The sequence below is a fragment of the Glycine soja genome, chromosome 12 (genome assembly GCF_004193775.1).
Source record: "Glycine soja cultivar W05 chromosome 12, ASM419377v2, whole genome shotgun sequence".
Classification (NCBI taxonomy): Eukaryota; Viridiplantae; Streptophyta; class Magnoliopsida; order Fabales; family Fabaceae; genus Glycine; species Glycine soja.
This window is the reverse complement of record NC_041013.1, coordinates 35168187-35186669: the sequence shown is the minus strand read 5'-3', so window position 1 is coordinate 35186669 and position 18483 is coordinate 35168187. Positions and strand designations below refer to the sequence as shown.

Sequence of the window (18483 nt, the reverse complement as noted above, 5' to 3'; positions counted from 1 at the left end):
AACGAAAATGAACTTGATAAGTAGAACATCAGTGTGATAATTATATATGTTGGATTAACATGATAGTAATTTTAATTTATATAAAATACTACCTCTACAAGAAATATTTATCAAATTCATCAAAACTAATAAAAAATAGTTATAGATTACTTAATTTGTTATAAATTTTAATTTATTTCAAGATTACATATAAAATTAAATAGTTTAAGAAATAATTATTTTTCAAAAGATAATTTTTTAACTAATAAATATATTTTATTTTATTGACAGCTCAATAAATACATCTAATTTCATGAAAAATAAATATATATCATTAATAGATCTCACAATTAATTAAAAATAAAAATAAAATTTAACAATAAATTAATCCTATATTCCTTATAATCAGAATCAATAAAAATGGTTTTTGTTTTTATATATAACACCAAAGCCATTATAATTCATCTTAACCACTATTGATGAAAGTATTGCTAGTTACACAATCCTTATTATCGAGATATATATGAAACTACTTTCAAGTTTTAGGAATGTTAAAGCGGGTCAACATACTCATATTAATTCTCTAATTAGTTTTCAATCTGCTCCAAATACGGTGCTGTGGGTTGACCCACGAATAAAAGTGGGTTTAATTTACATAATCAAAATAGTTAGACTTTAAAGTATTAATGTATAATACATTCATAAAGGTGAAAACAACTTTCTAAATTGAAATAGTATAACTGATGAGGACGTTCATATCAATAACACTACAAACATCCAAAAATATGTCTCTTCTTTGCATCTCTTGTTATCGTTATCATCATTCTCCTATATCTCAAAGAGATCGAGAAGGCTCCAAGGTAGTTGCTTTAATATATCACTAAATTTTTGCCGACTATAATTTTCTGCACAGGACAAGAAAATCAATCAGTATGGGTAAAAATATTTACAAGCTCGATTAAGCTAATGAATGGAGAGCATCACAAGTTAAACTTTTCTAATAGCTAGAATCAAGTTAACATAAGAATAGGTCAGGCCAATAAATAAATTTTTTTTTAAAAGAAAAGTTGTCAGCAAAAACCTAATTTTGTGTAACATATTAAACTCCCACAAAATTTTCTCTTCCTATTAGAATAAACAAGTACACGAAAGATAGTTATAATAAGAAAAGAAAAACCCTAAAGTAGGGTTGCAATAATGGAATACCAAATAATAATGATAATAAGTTAACTCGTAAAGTGGGTGCAAACTCTCACTCTAAGTAGAATTTCCACAAACAAACCTCTCCTAGTCCTTGTTGTCAGACTTCTAAATTATAGTTGTACCAACTAACTGACTAAGTTTCTTAAATCTAATTGACATCAAATCGTACAGTAGGATCCTTTAGAGGTATGGAAGTTGTGATCAAAAGCTCAGTCTCAAGATCTGACCCAAAACATGGTTTCTACAATTAGCCCTCTTCTACCACTACTAAAAAAAAAACTAATTTTTAAATACAAGGAACATTTTGAAGATGATTTTTCTGAAAACGTAATTGAAACCGCAAAATAGCGACAGTTTTTGGTAAAAAATCATCGTCGAAATCGAGACGGTATTCAAAAACCGTCTTTAAATCAGGACCAGTTTTTTAATGTTTGTTCTGACTGCTCGCCCCCTAGCCCTCTTTGCCTCCGCTCACTCCGTCTTTTTGAATGAGGTCATTTTCATTGCGCTGAAGGTTCTAGAGAGAGTACAGAGGTTGAACTTCTCTCTCCGATCCCAAAGCCACCCACGGAGGAGGAGAAAAAACCCCAAGAGGAAGAAAAGTCCAAACCTGAGGAGAAGAAACAAGAGGAAGAATTTTTTTTTTTCAGATCACGAAGCCACCGCTCGACAAGGTCCTCCCGGAGCTCCTCGACCGCGTCGTCAAGTCCCTCGATGTCTGCAATGCCATCAGCCTCGGCCTTGACGCCATCAAGAACCTCCAGCGCCTCGCCGAGATCGCCGTCGCGGCCCTCAAACAAACCCCCCTCGGTGACGGCCAGGTCCGCCCCGCCAAGAAGGCGCTCTCCTCCCTCGTTGCTGCCATGCTGCACAACGACAGCAACGCCGCCGCCAAGGGAACCGAACGCACCCGCTCCTTCGGCCGCCGCGCCAGAACACCACCACCACCACCACTATATACAAGTCGCTGTCGTGGAGCATGGCCAATAACTTATCATCCTGCTTTTGAATTATTAATGCTATTGCAAAAAAAAAAAAAAACGGCGAAGAAGCGAGAGTTTTATTCGTCACTGCAAATATAGTACACAACTATAAAATCCCTAACCCTCTTCACCCCGCACCTTTCTCCTTCGCCATTTTCTGTTAGAAGACAATGATTACACAGCACGGCAAGATCGTCGCGGTATGTAACTCTTCATCTTCACGGATTTTATTGGGATTCAATTCATCAACGCTGAATTTTTGTGCAGAAAGTATGCGAAAACCTATTTAGCCATGGACCCCTCACTTTGGATCAGTTGGTTCGCTACACCGACCTTACTAAGGACCAAGTCAGAAACTCCCTACTTGTCTTAGTTCAACACAATTGTGCCCAAGCACTTGTTTCTGCTCCTCAAGATGATGGTAACATACATAACCCTATTATTTTCTCTATTACATTCTTTTTTATTGATATCTACATTCGACAAACATGTTGGAGTAAAATAAAATTAATAAAAACGAATTCCTAGCTGTAGTAGTGGTTTTGATGCCATGTCTTGATTTCATAGATTCATGTAATGTAATGTTTGCAATGAAATACTGCTCCATTAGTGGGTAAAGTGACATGATGATGATGTTCTGAATAAATATAAATGCAGATGATGATGCAGACAGACTGAGAGTTAGAACTCAGTACCTGGTGTTGTTTGATAACATAATCCATCGGCTGAGGTTTCCCAAATTCTTGGAGATTGTGTTGCGGAAGCTTGATGAAGAAGTCAGCTTGATCCTTATTATATTTCTTTGAAGCTTTTTGATTGTGGCTTGAAATGCTGAAACTATTTTCCACTTGTTTTGCAGTTTGTGAAGCTGCTTGTCGGATTGCTTCAGGATGGTAGGCTTACCCTCAAACAAATGGTTGACAGAGAAAGTCAAGGAAAAGGCAAGTGTTTTATGATGCATGTAATAGGTTGAGCATGGTTTTGCTTATATTAATTGGTTTAATTCTTAAAAATGGTATGCTTTACAGAAATTAAGAGTTGTATAACCTACTGACTAAATCATATGTAGTTTAATCATAATCCTTTTGGTGAATCAGATGAGTGAACTGTAGACGACTTTTAAAACTATGAAAACAAAGAGTATCTTTGGAGTGGGTCAAGGTACATGTATTAGGAGTGTGGTTCTCTTCAGGTTGAGTTATAGGAATGGTACGTCATTCTCAACTTAACATAAGGAAAGGGTTTAGTTTCTTTGCAATTGGAGGTAATGATACTGACAAAGAATTATAAGAGTCTATCTAATTTACGTTACAGGGAGATATATTACTGGACCTATTGAACACTATATTTAATCAAACATATACTTGGCTCTCAATAATATGTTGAAAGTACTGTATTTAAAATTATTCTATCTAAACTATATGTCTCAAAATCATGAATCCTTTCAAATTATTCTATCTCAAATCATGTACTTTCAGAAAATGCTGTGCCTACAAAAGTTGTACGAGAGACACTCTGTAAACTTTTGACGGCTTGATTTGTTGGACGTTGCCCTGCCCCTGAGCCAGTTGTTTCTACCTCATTTAAGGAAACTACTTCTAGGAAGCTGGGTGCCAAGTCTGTGAAGGTAATTAAATGTTCACTAAGGTCAAATTTCTTTAGGTAGTTGGGTTATCTTTGAATAATGATTTGGGGTAAGAGACATTTGGTGTCTATTTAGTGTAAAGCGCACATGAGCTTTCTAAGGGAGTTTCACTAACAGCTATGTTGAGGGACTTGAAGCTTTGTTCCTTTTGATTATCTCTTTTTTTCAGGTTTTATTCTTTTGTTTAGAAGGATTCCTCGTCCTCCTTCTTTTTGTAATTTTTTCACCTCAACTTATTATATTTCTTCATCATCATCATCATCATCATCATCATCATTATTATTATTATTATTATTATTATTTAAATTGAGCTTACCTTAGTCTTTTGCTTATTTTTCTTTTGACTTAAGAGCAAGACATTCTCCCTGCTAATTATCCAATTTTGATATCAATTTACTAGTTCATTATTGAATTTTGTATATGCAGATGACCCTTCATTTATGGCTTCCTGTTTAGAATGCTTACATTCAAATAAGTTTTGTATATGTCCTGGTGTATCACAGGTTAATAGTGCTCGGATAGCAGACTCTATCCATTACGGGTGTATTCCTGGTAAGATCATCCTTTTTAATGATATTTTTCCCCTTTGATTTTATTGTTGCATATTAAGCCTCTTAAAACTGTATACTTATATGACAGTGCAAGTATATACAAACTGCATACTTATTGCCTAGTGGTTTTTGTCATGTTTTATGGATGGTATGAAATTGGTAGATTTACATTGCATATTTCTTGTATGGCATTAGTTGCTCAGATTCCTTTGTGCTTGTGTTTAACTATGAATTAAACAGTGTCTATTAAGAAACATTTGCAAATCCTGTCGTTGTATGGGTCGGTTAAGCTTTGGTTGCTTTTATCACTCCTAGGACTAGAATTGCAACTATTAAGAAAAGTTTGATTGATCCCATGGGCAATCTGAGGAACTGGAATTCGGGTGACCCGTGCATGGCAAACTGGACAGGGGTTTGGCGCTCTGATAGGGAGGAGGCTGATGGTTACTTCCATGTCCAAAAGCTTTATGCATTACTTATCCTTCTACTTTCTTTTTTTGTTCTCAATTTCAATTTCTTTTATTTAGATATTATAGAGTGTTGTTCAAGGGATTTCTATATTCTAAATATTTTCTGTTACCCCACTTTTAATGAAGCTACTTAATGACTATGAATCTCTCGGGAAGTTTAGCACCCCAGCTTGGTCAGCTATCTCATCTTAAGATACTGTGAGTTGTGTAATGTCATAAATTGTTGTCTGGAAGAAGGAAAAAAACAGTATCAGAGGAGATGGCACGGGGAGGGCCTCACTTCATGCACCCCAGAGGAGGCCAAAGTACAAGAGCGGTCCTCTTGGACCCCCTGGTGTTGCATATCATTCTATGTATTCGCTGGCTGCACCAGTGTTTGAAGTGGAGAATGGGGGGAGTTTTATGGCAGGTTCTCCATTTTCAGGTGATGGGTTAACAATCTGCTCCGGTGGCCATGGTGGAGCTCTTTCGGCGAGAACAAAACCTTGCATGGCATTCTTAGCGAGTGTCCACGGATGCTCTAAGATACAGAGTCAGTCATCATCAATTAAGTGTTTGGTTTTATTACATACGCTATAAATTTTACAATAAAACTCAAATGGAATAAACTTAAAAGTTAGTTGCAAATTGAAATAAGCTTAAAAGGAGTTTGAGAGTCATGAGCTATTTTCATAAATTCTAAAAAGTTTTTGGAGAGCTCTTTCAAACAACCCCTCCTCATTTGTGCAAAATTTGATTGATAGTGAACGATTACGGTGAAAAGGTGACCTGAAGGGATTGACTTGGATAAAATTGAATTAAACTCAAATGGCCTGACTTTCAATGAACTCATTGTATTCGGCAAAGTAGCCATACTGTGGTTATGCATTTGGCCTTGTTATAAGGTCACATAGATGGAACAAATGATTTTCTTTAGACTTTATTGATTGATTGATAGTTGAAATGACGTTAGGTAATAAACAATTTTTTATGCATAACGGTGTCACCATAAGTATGCTTCTGTGCATCTGAATCTGATTTTGCATTCTTCTTGTTGGTTCTAACTCAGATGATAAGTTTGGTGGGTTCAAAGATGTGGGCACCAATGTGTCTTGTGTTGTTTCAAGGAGGGACATGGCAACCCAGATGAGCCCACAGGGTAGCTCACGCTCCTCTCCTAATTAGGGGCCTTCTTTCTCTGCCTCCACCTCATCAACCTTGCCTGTCACTGAATTGCGGACCATTGGTTCCTCTAAAGTGGATATTAGGGATGTGCAGGTAGATGAACACTTACCGTGACAAGATGGTCCAAGAAACATAGGGCCTTATTCACTGGCTGAGGCTCAGAACAAGTCAAAAGCTGGAAAAAAGAAAAAGTAAGCACTCAATTGTCAACTTGGGATGTTTCTGAAACGCCAAAACCTGCCCCAAAGTATGTCTACCTTGACTTTTGTCAATTCTGTTCAATTTATCTAATAAACTAAGGAAATACTGATTCAGGACAGCTTGCACTGAAAATCTGAAACTAATGGGATGATATAAAGGATTTGCTATCAAGTATTGAAGTTTTCTCTATAAAGTCAAATATTTCACTTTTACTCCATTCTTATCCAATTGCTATGAGCTACACAATATGAAGCGATCCTTTGTGGCTCATGCCAGGGCAAAATAATTGGGGTTTGTGAAATTTATGGCGATGAATTTACTAAATTAGCTATAGCCTTGAAATGATTCAATTAAAATGCCAAGTTTACTGGAGTTGTCAAATATTCTCTGTATTACTGTTCTACTATGATTGAAGTTGCCCATACTAGACAATTAAAACAAGGAAGTTGAAAAGTTTAAATCATTTAAATCTGTTCGTTTTTATCTGAGGAAACTCTTATAATTTGCTGGCATAGAAATCTTTGTACAAACTTTATATTGTTTCTAAATTGCTAGCTATTTTTGTTTGTCCAGGGCAAAAAGTGAGGAAGCCAAAATCTCTGCATGGGAGAACTTGCAAAAGGCAAAAGCGGAGGCAGCAATACGGAAACTAGAGGTTACTTCTAGTGAATAGTGATTACTTTATTTTTGAGAATTCCAAATAAGTAATTTGCTAAAAATATTTAATCTGAAGAAAAATAACCATTATAATAGTTATAGGGATTATTCTTCCTATGTGATAAATATTTAGATTTAGGAGTTCAGCTTTTGGAATTCATCCTTCTTTCTTTTGAGTTGCTGAAATATTTCCCCTATCGCTCAGTTTCATTTGGTTATCCTCAGTTAGTTATATGTCCATTAGAATGTCTTAAAGAATACCTCCTATTTTTTATAACTGCAAAAAAAGCCTTTTTATTAGACAAAACTTAGATACAGTATTATAATGCTGTTCTCTAATCAAAACATTTCATCTTGAAAATTGCAGTGGATACAAGTCACTGAGACAAAAGTAATGGTGACTGAGATGAAATGTCGATTTTGATTGGAGTATGGTAGTGACTATCTTTGGTGCTCGTTTAAGTTTTATTCTTTTTTTTATTATGATGCACAAATCATACATTATTTGGATTTTGGACCATATTATCATCAATTTGATTAAAAATAAAGAAGAATTAGAATAGAGAGGGAGCAGAAACAAACGGATCATGATTGTTATTATTCATTATTGTTTTTTTCTGTTTCAGATGAAATTGGAAAAGAGGCGAGCATCCTCTATGGATAAGATTATGAACAAGCGTATATTGGCTTAGAGAAAAGCTCAGGAAATGAGAAGTTCAGTTCCACACAACCAAACTGATCGGGTTGTAAGAACTTCACACAAGGCTTCATGATTTCTTAGAACCAGCCAGATGCGTTCTTTGAGTGGTTGTTTGACTTGCCATGCCTTTTAAGCATTCTTTCATGTTTGAGTGATGTTTGGATTGTCCAATACTTATTTGTTATATTGAACTGTCCTTTTCTATTATGAAGCTTCCACCTAATATGTTTCCTGGAATGTTTCTTCTTGTGCTGAAAATTTGCAAGATTAAATTATTCTTACTTCTTTCCGGTAACAAATAATACTATAATGGACCATTTAATGCTTTTTAGTCATAAAACATGGCATATTCAACTTTGCAGCATTCCCTTTATACTTTTGTTCACTTGGACCCTCATGTAATCCATAATATATATGCATTTCCCTTTGTAGATGCTTGAATTAAAAAAGATATAAGTTTTTTTTAAGAAAATATATATATTTCCTCAGGTCCTGATACTGATGGAAAAATTTTGAATTCACCTTCCATTTTACATGCGTAATTTGGATTATGCCAAACATTTTATGGAAATTAATTATTTTTAGTTAAATCCTTTTTACAATTTATTGGTATAACATTTTAATTAAATTTTATTTTCATTCTTTAAAATAATTATTATAAAATTTAATAACTTTTAAAAAATTGTATATATTCTAAGATGGTTTTCGGAAAAATCGTCTTAGAAAATGTATATTCTAAGATAGTTTTTATCAAAAATCGTCTTAAAAAATTGTACATTTTAAGAAGGTTCTCTAAAAAATTGTCTTAAAAAGTTTATTTTTTATGATGATTTTTGAAAAAATTGTCTTAGAATCTTTAATTTTATAATTTTAAAAAAATATTTTAAGATTTTTACGCAAATTGATGTAGAATCAAATTTTTAAGACGATTTGAAAAATCATCATGAAAAGTCAACATTTTTCATGATGATAGTTATGAAAATAGTTGAAAAACATTATGAAAAGTGTCTAAAAACTGATATAGAAAGTTTTTTTTTAATAGTGTACCTTCCAAAAGTTATAAACATAACTAGTTGATCCTAATTGACTTATGATGGTCCAAGTAACTTCAAATCTAGTGTTTAGATATCTTTTAGGATCTTAAAACTGGTTGTAAAAGTTCTAGTTTACAAGTACCTTGGATTTTAACATGTGCACACCTTCATTCTCTTAAGTCTATTTGTCATGTTTTGGAACCTATGCGTCTAAATGACTTCAAATTTTGCAATCAAGATTTTGTTTAGGTAGGAAATTGTGTCAAGGCTTTATTCTATCTAAGAGCATGACATACTTGAGATTTGTGCAGTCCATGCCTTTTGTGCTCTTGATTTGTCATTGGATGCTAAATTTGGCATTAGAGACTGAGGTGACCAGTAATGTGTTAATGCATATCTTAAGGTCATTTGAACCAGAAAAACTAATTTGGACAACTAATACAAGGGTTTAATCAAGTGATAAGGTTAACACATGGATTCCAGCTTTGACATTTATGTTTTCACTTGTTCCTCACCTCATGTGTGCAGGAAAGTAACCAAACATGATCCATATTTTTGACATTGAAACACCACTTGGTAATCCAATATCAGTAAATTATGCAGTAATCTACTATACATTTGATGCATAAACTCCTCTTCAACATCTTGGTTTAGATTCTAGGTTCATAGGTTAATCATTTGGTTGATCTTCCCGATATATATATGAGGAAGGATTAAATTAAAATTTTGACAACTATTAAATCATTTTTATAACTTGATATAGAATGTAATTTTTATTGATCTAATCATTGAATTATATGTACATATTAGATTGTCTGTGTCAAATTTTGTTAAAATTGAACAACAATAAAAAAGTAATCAAACAATCCATATTTTAGTATATATTTTGAAATGTTTATATTACGTTGATATTAGTCTATATGAATCAGATAATAAATGATTTTGGATTAATATAAATTTTTGCATGTGATCTATGTGAAAGAAATTTTCAATCTAATGATAAGTTTTAAGAAAATATTATCTAATTGAAAATTATAGAATAATGTCAAAAGAATATATATATATATATATATATATATATATTGCATGTCTTGTTAGGCCTATAAAAGGCAAACTTGATCGAAAACCTTAGAAATAAGGGGAAAGATTCAAAAACCAACTCTGGAGTAAGAATTATTGTTTAGCTTAAAAATAACACTTTATTGAGAAAAGAATAGGAAAAGAATTACACAAGAAGCACTCTCCTTCACACTGATAACTCAGTAAAACTAATGAATTCCCAAAACTGACCCTCATTTCCCTTAGAAGCCTATTTATAAGGATCATCCTCAGTTGCCTAGTAACTAAATTTTTGACCAAGCCAACCACAGTTATTATTCTCTTTTAATTTCTTTCTATAGTAGACACGTAGGAATCTTTTATTCTTTGTGGGTGCTCATTTGCTTGCCTAACAGTACCACCCTCCTCAGAAACAACGTTGTCCTCAAGTTTGAAGTCTGGAAATTACAGATGCAAGGAAACAAAGAAAAGCACATCTGGATACGGATATTTAAATAACTAAGATTTGGTTTAATTATAACTTCCATTAATTAATGATTAGCTGTTTGTTTGAACAACAATGCTGAGAGAGGCACATTTTGGTTCATGATTGGTAAATTGGAAAGAAAACTGTTAAATACATTTTATATAACTATAGAAACTCAATTAGAATACACATTAAAAGTCAGATATAATTTCAGATTTCATGCACAGATTTGTCTCAACGATATTATAATCCACAAATCTCATGCACAAATAGTAGAAAACAATATTACAATGCAGATATTTTAGTTGTAATTTTAACATCTGTCTCGACAACTGCTTTTATTATACTGTGTGGCTTTGTCAGGTATTGAGAGTTGACCTGAACTTGAACCATGTCCACCTCTCGTGACAAGTGAAATGATTGATAAATAAAGGGTGAGTATCACAGATTTCATGTTTCTGACTCGGTGTGCCTTTCATTGTGAGACTGAGTCAATGTGGAGTCAACATGGGCAGTGTGAATCCGAGTATAAATATGTTCTCTTTGTCGGAATTAAGTTTTCAAGGCTGGGCTTGGGATTTGGATTTTAAAAATTTAATGTTAGTTTCTCATTCTCACGGCATGTATCATATTAAAATACTCATTCTCTTGAGATTTGTAATTTATAGTCGAATTGTCCTAAAATTTAATCTAATTCCCACCTGGATCAGTGGGCAAAAGAAATAAATGAAGTCCTACATAATTTCAGCAAGAAATCTATGGCAACTTCTTTTTGGTACATTCCAATCATTGGCAAGAAATCTATGCCAACATCTTTTTGGTACATTAATTCCAATCATTCAATACTGCTATAGCTAAATAGATACAACAACAAAGGAAATCAGAAACTGATTGCAGAAGAAGCAAGACTTAGTCAGCCAGCTGCTGAACCTGAAAGTGCTTTTTCTAGGCATCAAAGTGGAAATGTGTCTTTAAGGAGGGTTTCTTTATCTAATTTTCAGGTGAATATCTTATCATATTAATGTGGGTAGTTGAATTCTTCATTAATTACATATGTTATATATATATATATATGATTAATGGCTAATATAAAATTGAAGCTTTGATCGAGGATCATTATTTGTTCAAGTGAAGTTTACTATATAATATAGATTATTATTATTATTATTATTATTATTATTATTATTATTATTATTATTATTATTATTATGGGTAGGGTTTGTTGGAGATAAATGTGTATATCGAAGATTTAATTCATCATGTTATCAATTTTGGTAAAGAGTTGTTCTTTATTTTATTTATTGTTTTATACAATTGTTAAGTTGATAAGTCTTTGATTAAAATTAGAGACTTATTATTATGATAGAGGTTATGATAATGAAAAATAAGTCTTTTATAATTTTAATCTAAATTGTTGTTGATTGTAACATTCCAATTTTCGTAAACTAGATTAAAAATTATTGTTATTTATAAATAAATAGAGTTTTAGAAAAATGATGAGATTTTATAAATAAATAAATAAGGAGATATAATTATTAATTAAAATAATAATTTGAGAGAAAATAAAAAGGTTATTTCATTTATTTGTTTGATAGAAAATAAAATAGTTTGTTTTTATAAAATAAATAAATAAATAATATAGAGCAAATAATAGGCTGAGTACCCTAGGTGTAAATAGTTATGCTAAGTCAGTGTCTCTTTTTGGCCTCATTTTTATTTTTCCCCTTCTTCTCTCAAAACTCTTTCTTTTTCTCGCAGCCCACCAAACCTGTCTCAGAAAAATGACGATCTCGGACTTGTTCACCGTTGGATCGTCGTGAAATTTGAGTACCACATTCGCAACCCAATTTCTAACATTCTCACCGTTGGGAATTTCAAAATCATATCTGAGCTTAGAGGAAAACCCTTCGTATTGTAGCATTTTAATTTCCCGCAGAAACTCAAAACTGTCTGAGTAAAACTATGATCCCGGTTTCGTTAACCGTTGGATTTTCATGAAATTTGGATATGTTGTTAGAATTGCAATTTCTCACACTTCCACCGTTGGGATTTTTGAGAAAATATTCGTGGAGGGAGAAAAAGGAATCGCATGAAGACAGTACAAGTGGAGGTTTCAATCTCTTCTCTGTCTCTCTAACGTTTGTGAATTCTATCAGAGCAGTCGGAGGAATAATTGAAGGAATATCAGGAAATCGCTAGAGATGTTACTATCGCTAGCTGAAGACACGTGAGTCTGCTCAGAGGCAAGGGATGGGTTTGTCGCAATTGGGGGTTAGAATGAACATGTGTAGGGATCCTTAGAGAACTAAATTTGGGTTTATTTTGGGATGTTTATTGAATTATAACTTTTCCTTTATGATTATAAATGCAATATTATTGTGTTCTATGTACCAATTAATGTCCTGATGAAAATTGATTGATAAACTTGAGTGTTCTTGATGTCTTTGTGTTTAACCCATGATTTTGATACAATTGTGAGAAACTATTTCAGAGGTTTTACACCCCATGTTGTGATAAAATCTTTTGTATAAATTGTTATGTTTAGGTTATGAAATGATGATTCAAACTGTGCGTATGTGATAAATGGAACATGTGACGGATGATGAAATACATGTGTATTGAGATGAGATGTATGTATTGAGTTGTGAACTATGAACTGTGCAATCACACAATTGTAAGACCCTTTAATGGCGACGAGTATTGTGATGAGATCCACTGTGGGAACCCGACGAGTTAAAATAATTTTGAAAACAATTAAGTAAATGTGTGTATTGCATAGTTCATAAGTAAAGTGTATATGATCCATGAGGTGTGATAACATGTTATTTTGATATTATACTATTGTGATTGAGATCGAGTGTATGTGATAAATTGTGTATGTATGCGATTGAGATATTGTGTGCATTGAGTATGAACTATGAATTGTATAATCACACGACTATAAGTCCCTTTAAGGGCGACGAGTTAACGTTAAGTCCCTTTTTGGGCGACGAGTTAATGTTAAGTCCCTTTAAGGGCGACGAGTTAATGTTAAGTCCCTTTTAGGGAAACGAGTTAAACCTATTTTGAGAACAATTGAGGAGTCGTGTGTTTTGTACAATTCATAGATAGAGTCTGTGTGCTAAAATGTTTTCTGGGTTGGACCTGAATTAGGAGGGAGAGGCCCTGACGGACTCTTCGGAGTGTAGGCCTTGGGGGTCACACGGTTTGAGTGCTCCTTTAAGCCTATGTTGATCCCATATGGTTGGAGCATTCTCGCAAAACACTGTGACCCTGACTGGTCTCCCTATGATATTACCTAGTGAGAGTGACTTGACTTACTATTGTGTGGTTTGTCTTGCCATGTACTCCTAGGCGCCCGACGAGGTTTTTCACTGACATGGTACCACATTGCATATAGGCTTGAGTCTTAGCATAACTGTTGCATACGCTTGCTAATTGTTTATTATGAAATTGATGTGTTATTATGTCTTGATCGGAGTGTGTGATTCCTGTGTATTGTGATTGATGATTGAAAGATGTGATTGATGGATGAAAAGTGTGATTAATGAATGACAAAGTGATGAAATAATGTGAGATATGCTAAGTAAATTGTATTTGGCTACTATATGTTGTGTTGTTTCTCTCTAGTAGTTAGAAATGTGATAACTCATTCCTGGTTTGTTGTTTGTGTTTGGATCCTATGATGATCTTGAACTTTGTGTTCGGGGGAGCAGATGAATAGGTGGATGACTATGAAGAACCTCATGCTAGAGGACACGGGAACACCACACTCTGATAGGATGTGACATTAGGATATATGTTCTATATTAATTGTATGAAACTTAGATGACCTTCTTTGAGCCGAAGTGAATTTATTATTTATTTAGAAAAATTTTATGATGATGTTAGAAAAGTGAATGTGAGCCTTTTACTCATTTGAAAGGCTTGTATTTAAAAATGTTTTAAAAATACTTCTAATTAATATTTGAATTTTTATTCCTTTATTAATATATATGTGAGGGGTAGAGGGTGTCACATTGATCATAAGATTATTATAAAATAGGATAACAATAATTCGGATAGATTAATATATATGTGATAATCTTTATTGGATAAAGATCAAGGATCTCATTTATTAAATTGCACATATAGACACTACAAGAAACTCACAAATTAGCGAGGGAATTATTCTCTTGCCAATTAGGGAATAATTTTGTCGATTAAATTAGTTTTTTTGTTCGATTTGGTCCTTTTTTGGGTTCAATTTGGTCCTTTAACTTTTAAAATTGATTTGATTTAATCCTCTAATTTTTTTTATGTTCAATTTGGTCCTCTAATTTTTAAAATCAATTCAATTTGGTCATGTCGTCTAAATTAATTTGAGTGGTTATGCCATTTAAATTTGGTCCTACCGCCTAAATGTGTATTTTGTGGTGGTTTAAAACCGTCACTAAGTGGTTTTAAGTAGCTACAAAGTGCGGTTTCTTAACATCATTAGTCCAATTTATACGGCATGATAAAATTAAATCGATTTGAAAAATTAAAGAACCAAATTGAATCCCAAAAAAAATTAGAGAACCAAATCAAACCTAAAAAATAAATTAGAGGAGCAGTAAATTAATTTAACCTAATTTTGTCTCTACTTTTTCACAAATTAGCTACTATTTGGAGAGGGAATTGGAGTCCCTTACAAATCCATTGCAAAAGTGATAAGTTATTTAGATAAGGAATTTAGTTGCTTGCAAAGTCCTCACAAATCCCTCGCAAAATCTTCATTAGATTTAGAAAATGAAATTTTAATATAGCAAGGGAATGCGCCCCTTGGAAATCTCATTCTAATGTCTTCCCTCACCATGTCCTTGCAATTTTCTCGCAATTTGGGGAGGGAATATTTTGGTCGCAAATCCCTTGCAAATATATGTACTTTAATTTCATATTATTTTTGATTATAAACATTTTAAAACATATTTATATTAATTGAAATATCAAAGATCACACTAGAAAGGAGGGTTGAATAGTGTGTTAACCAAAGATATAAACTTTTTTTTTTTGCAAAGGAGTGATTTTCAAGAGTTAATATGCAAGAATACAAATATGGATTGTGTCGTCCAATGAGTTAAAATAGTTTCAGTGAAAACAAAAGACTGTCATCCAATGTATGATAAAATAGAGTTTTCACAAAGGTTTTACGAATAACACTTGTGTTACTTAGTGTATCAAAGTAAGCTTGAGAAAATACTAGTCAAAACATAAGAGAGAAGTAAAAACACTTAGTTTATACTACTCTACTCAAACTAAGCTATGTCTAGTTCTCCTTTACAGGTTCCACTATTAAAAAATGATCACAAACAACTATTATATCCTGTCACTCATGGCTACACAAGTATTCTCAAGGCCACCATTGTGTCACCCTAAAATTTATTATGAATAAACATGCACTTTTCCTTTTTATGTAAACTCATTTTAATATAATCATGTTCAATACTACAATTGCGAAAACATTTTACCTTTAGAAAACGTGAGTAATTTTCTTCTTCTTTTTTATTCCTTTATACATACAAGTCATGATGAAAATATAAGTCGTTCAGTAAAAACAAATATATATATATATATATATATATATATATATATATATATATAAAGAGTGCTTAATTACAATAAGTACTGAGTTTGAAACTGAAGATACATCAAAGTATGAGTATGTCCCAAAATACATAATAAAAATCCAATGAATGCAAATACAAACAAAATATCTGGAACCTAGGTCTACCCATGCATATGCAAAAGAAAGGAAACACCCAGTCCCAGAGTAGTCACCACCATCCCAAATCTAAGGGAGAAATTATATGCAAAAGGGATGAGACAAAATGTGGACAGTTAGAAGATCCCTAACAGTAGGACTCCCATGAGGAAACATCCCACATATTCTCATTAGGATCCTCCTCATTGCTCTCTTCTACGAGCCACCCGGCTCCTCCCTAGGAAAGCTCCCCACCAACTGTTACTGCACCATCCTCCATGATATGATCAAGAGGCTCCTCTATCACCTTTGACTAGTCCTCCTCTAACATCTCTGGGTTCTCCTTGATCTTATCATCCCCTGAAATGATTGTTAGAGCGATATGGGTTGTACTATATGCTCGGAGTCCTCACTAGCATAGGGTGGCCTTGGCACATACTGAGGAGAGTCATCCCTGGCATAAGGTGGTCTTAGCACATACTCCAGTGCATCCAAAGAAGACAAAATCTCTATGATCTCTACATGCTCGACAAAATGGTAGTAGGGCCATGTAGGTTGTACCCACCATATGAAATACTCCATATACTCTGGTGCCTCCTCGAACTCAACTAAGGACGTCATTGTGAACCATATGTACCTGATGAAGTGTAGAATGCACCATGCCACATCTGGGAACCATCTCCAAACTCCACAGTCAAGCTTGAGAAGAAGCTCAGGCTCTGTTTGACCCTTAAAATAAAAATGTAAGGGGTGAGTCTTTCCGCTTCATTAGCCAAAATACAGAAAGACTTAAACACAAGTCAATACACATAAGACTAGTAACCATTGCATTATGGTTTTCCATCGGATCTCACACACATCCTAAGGCGTCACTTTTTTACTAGCTCAACATATACATCTTACTGGCCACTTACCATTGGAACTCCCAGAACTCAGTGGTCTTTATGTCATTGTTGTTTGGATGATTGTTGGGAGGACACCCTATGCCATGGTACAATGGCAAGGCTCTCACCAACTAGTTATGCCTCACATCTGTCGGGATTACCAAGTCGGCACTATGGAAACACGACCAAAAACTTGATGTTTTTATCCCCAAGAACTCTTAAGTCGCGAGTATACCTTAGGTACCACTCTGTAGGCCATCCAAACTCTGAGGACTTACTCCTCAACCACTCCTCATAGAGGGTTTACTTTATTGTTGCCATGGGGACTCTCTGAATAGGTACAAAATGTCATTGATAGGCGAACCAAGTCCAAGAATCATTCAGACTTAACATCATAAACAAAACAAGGATCCCATCTATACTGTTGGAAAAGTGGCCTCAATAACTTAAGAGCGGGGGGGGGGGGGGGGGAGGTGAGTTAAGTCTTACAAAATTTCCCACTAACAAACTTTTAATCCCCTTTTAAATGATAGGCTCAAAATGCAGAAGAAGCAACAATCAACTTAATAATGCTCTTTAAACATGCAAGACAAAATTGATTACAATAAAATAAATAAGATAAGGGAAGAAAGAATTGCAAACTCGATTTATACGGGTTCGGCCACTTCCCGTGCCTACGTCTAGTCCTCAAGCAACCCATTTGAGATTTTCCACTATCTCTCTAAATCCTTTACAGACTTTGAACACACTTTGGGATCCCTCACCCTTGTGTTCAAGATTCTCCAAGAGACAACCCGTCTCTTGATTAAAATTCTCACAATCCAAGAGACAACCAGTCTCTTGATTACAACTAACTTTTTGAGATGAACAGAAAGATTTTTCTCCTTTAGAGTGGATGATACAAATTGAAGATCCTAGAGGAATTTCTCTCTTTTAGAGATGATAATACAGTTTGAAGTTCCTGGATGAATTCTCAATAGATTTGCAAGTGTTTGCCCAAGAGTTGTTGATAGAGCATTTGGCAATTAAGTTCTCTTAGAATATCTCTCACTTTTTGAAGTCAGACACCCATATGTATAGGCCCATTGTGCGTTTTCAAAAAATGGTTTGAAGAAATGTGTCTTTTCAAAAAGCTTTTTTTGAAATTCTTTACTGGTAATCGATTACAAGTTTTTGGTAATCAATTACCCAATTATATTTTGAAGGGTCAACTTTTCAAATTGAATTTCAGAAGTTCCATTATTGGTAATCGATTACAACTTTTAAATTCAAATTTCAAAACCCTTTTAAAAATTGATTTTCAAAATTGCCTTCTAGTAATCGATTACACTGTTTGGTAATCGATTACCAGATCCTTGGATGTTGGAAACAATGTGTTTTAAGGCAAAAGCTTGATCAACCAATGAGATTGTTTGAGGCCTTATCTTTTTCTTGATCTTGTTTGCTTGACCTTGAATTAATCTTCAAGCAATGTTTAACCTTTGAATGTTTCTTGAAGCAACCTTGCATTAATCTTAAAATAATGCTTAACCTTTGAATGTTTGTTGAAGCAACCTCATTTGATTCTACTTTGGCATCATCAAAACCATGAATTCATACATTTACATTCTCCTCCGTTTTGATGATGACAATCATTATCAAGTGAATTTTTTTCGACATCATCAAAACCTGCATTATTCACATATATCTCATGGTGCAAAAACGATCAATCGACTACTGTCCAGGGAGTTCTCAAAAATTCCAAAACAAACCTTAACGCGTCTCT

The 18483-nt window shown here is 33.7% G+C and overlaps 1 protein-coding gene across 12 annotated transcripts; it reads left to right on the top strand.

The window, feature by feature from the left end:
* Nucleotides 1–1241: 1241 nt before the first annotated feature.
* LOC114380209 (DNA-directed RNA polymerase III subunit rpc3-like) lies at nucleotides 1242–7855 on the top strand. Of its 12 annotated transcripts, none has more exons than XR_003659684.1 (9): nucleotides 3263–3374; nucleotides 3644–3792; nucleotides 4314–4362; nucleotides 4677–4804; nucleotides 4958–5363; nucleotides 5880–6242; nucleotides 6770–6851; nucleotides 7221–7287; nucleotides 7480–7855. XR_003659684.1 is itself a non-coding variant. In XM_028339183.1 (5 exons), the coding sequence occupies exons 1-5, from the start codon at nucleotides 2336–2338 to the stop codon at nucleotides 3700–3702; spliced, it is 444 nt and encodes a 147-aa protein (XP_028194984.1). In that variant the 5' UTR covers nucleotides 1242–2335; the 3' UTR covers nucleotides 3703–4230. The 12 variants fall into 12 exon arrangements, 1 of the variants encoding a protein (XP_028194984.1); XR_003659686.1 differs by having other exon boundaries at nucleotides 4237–4362; XR_003659685.1 differs by lacking the exon at nucleotides 4677–4804.
* Nucleotides 7856–18483: the final 10628 nt, after the last annotated feature.

Bases quoted from the DNA above. Each gene is read 5' to 3' on its own strand.
- LOC114380209 (XM_028339183.1), top strand. From the start codon at position 2,336: ATGATTACACAGCACGGCAAGATCGTCGCG. The intron at 2,366-2,432 runs GTATGTAACTCT...ATTTTTGTGCAG, and splicing joins AGCACGGCAAGATCGTCGCG to AAAGTATGCGAAAACCTATT. The intron at 2,587-2,822 runs GTAACATACATA...ATATAAATGCAG, and splicing joins TTCTGCTCCTCAAGATGATG to ATGATGATGCAGACAGACTG.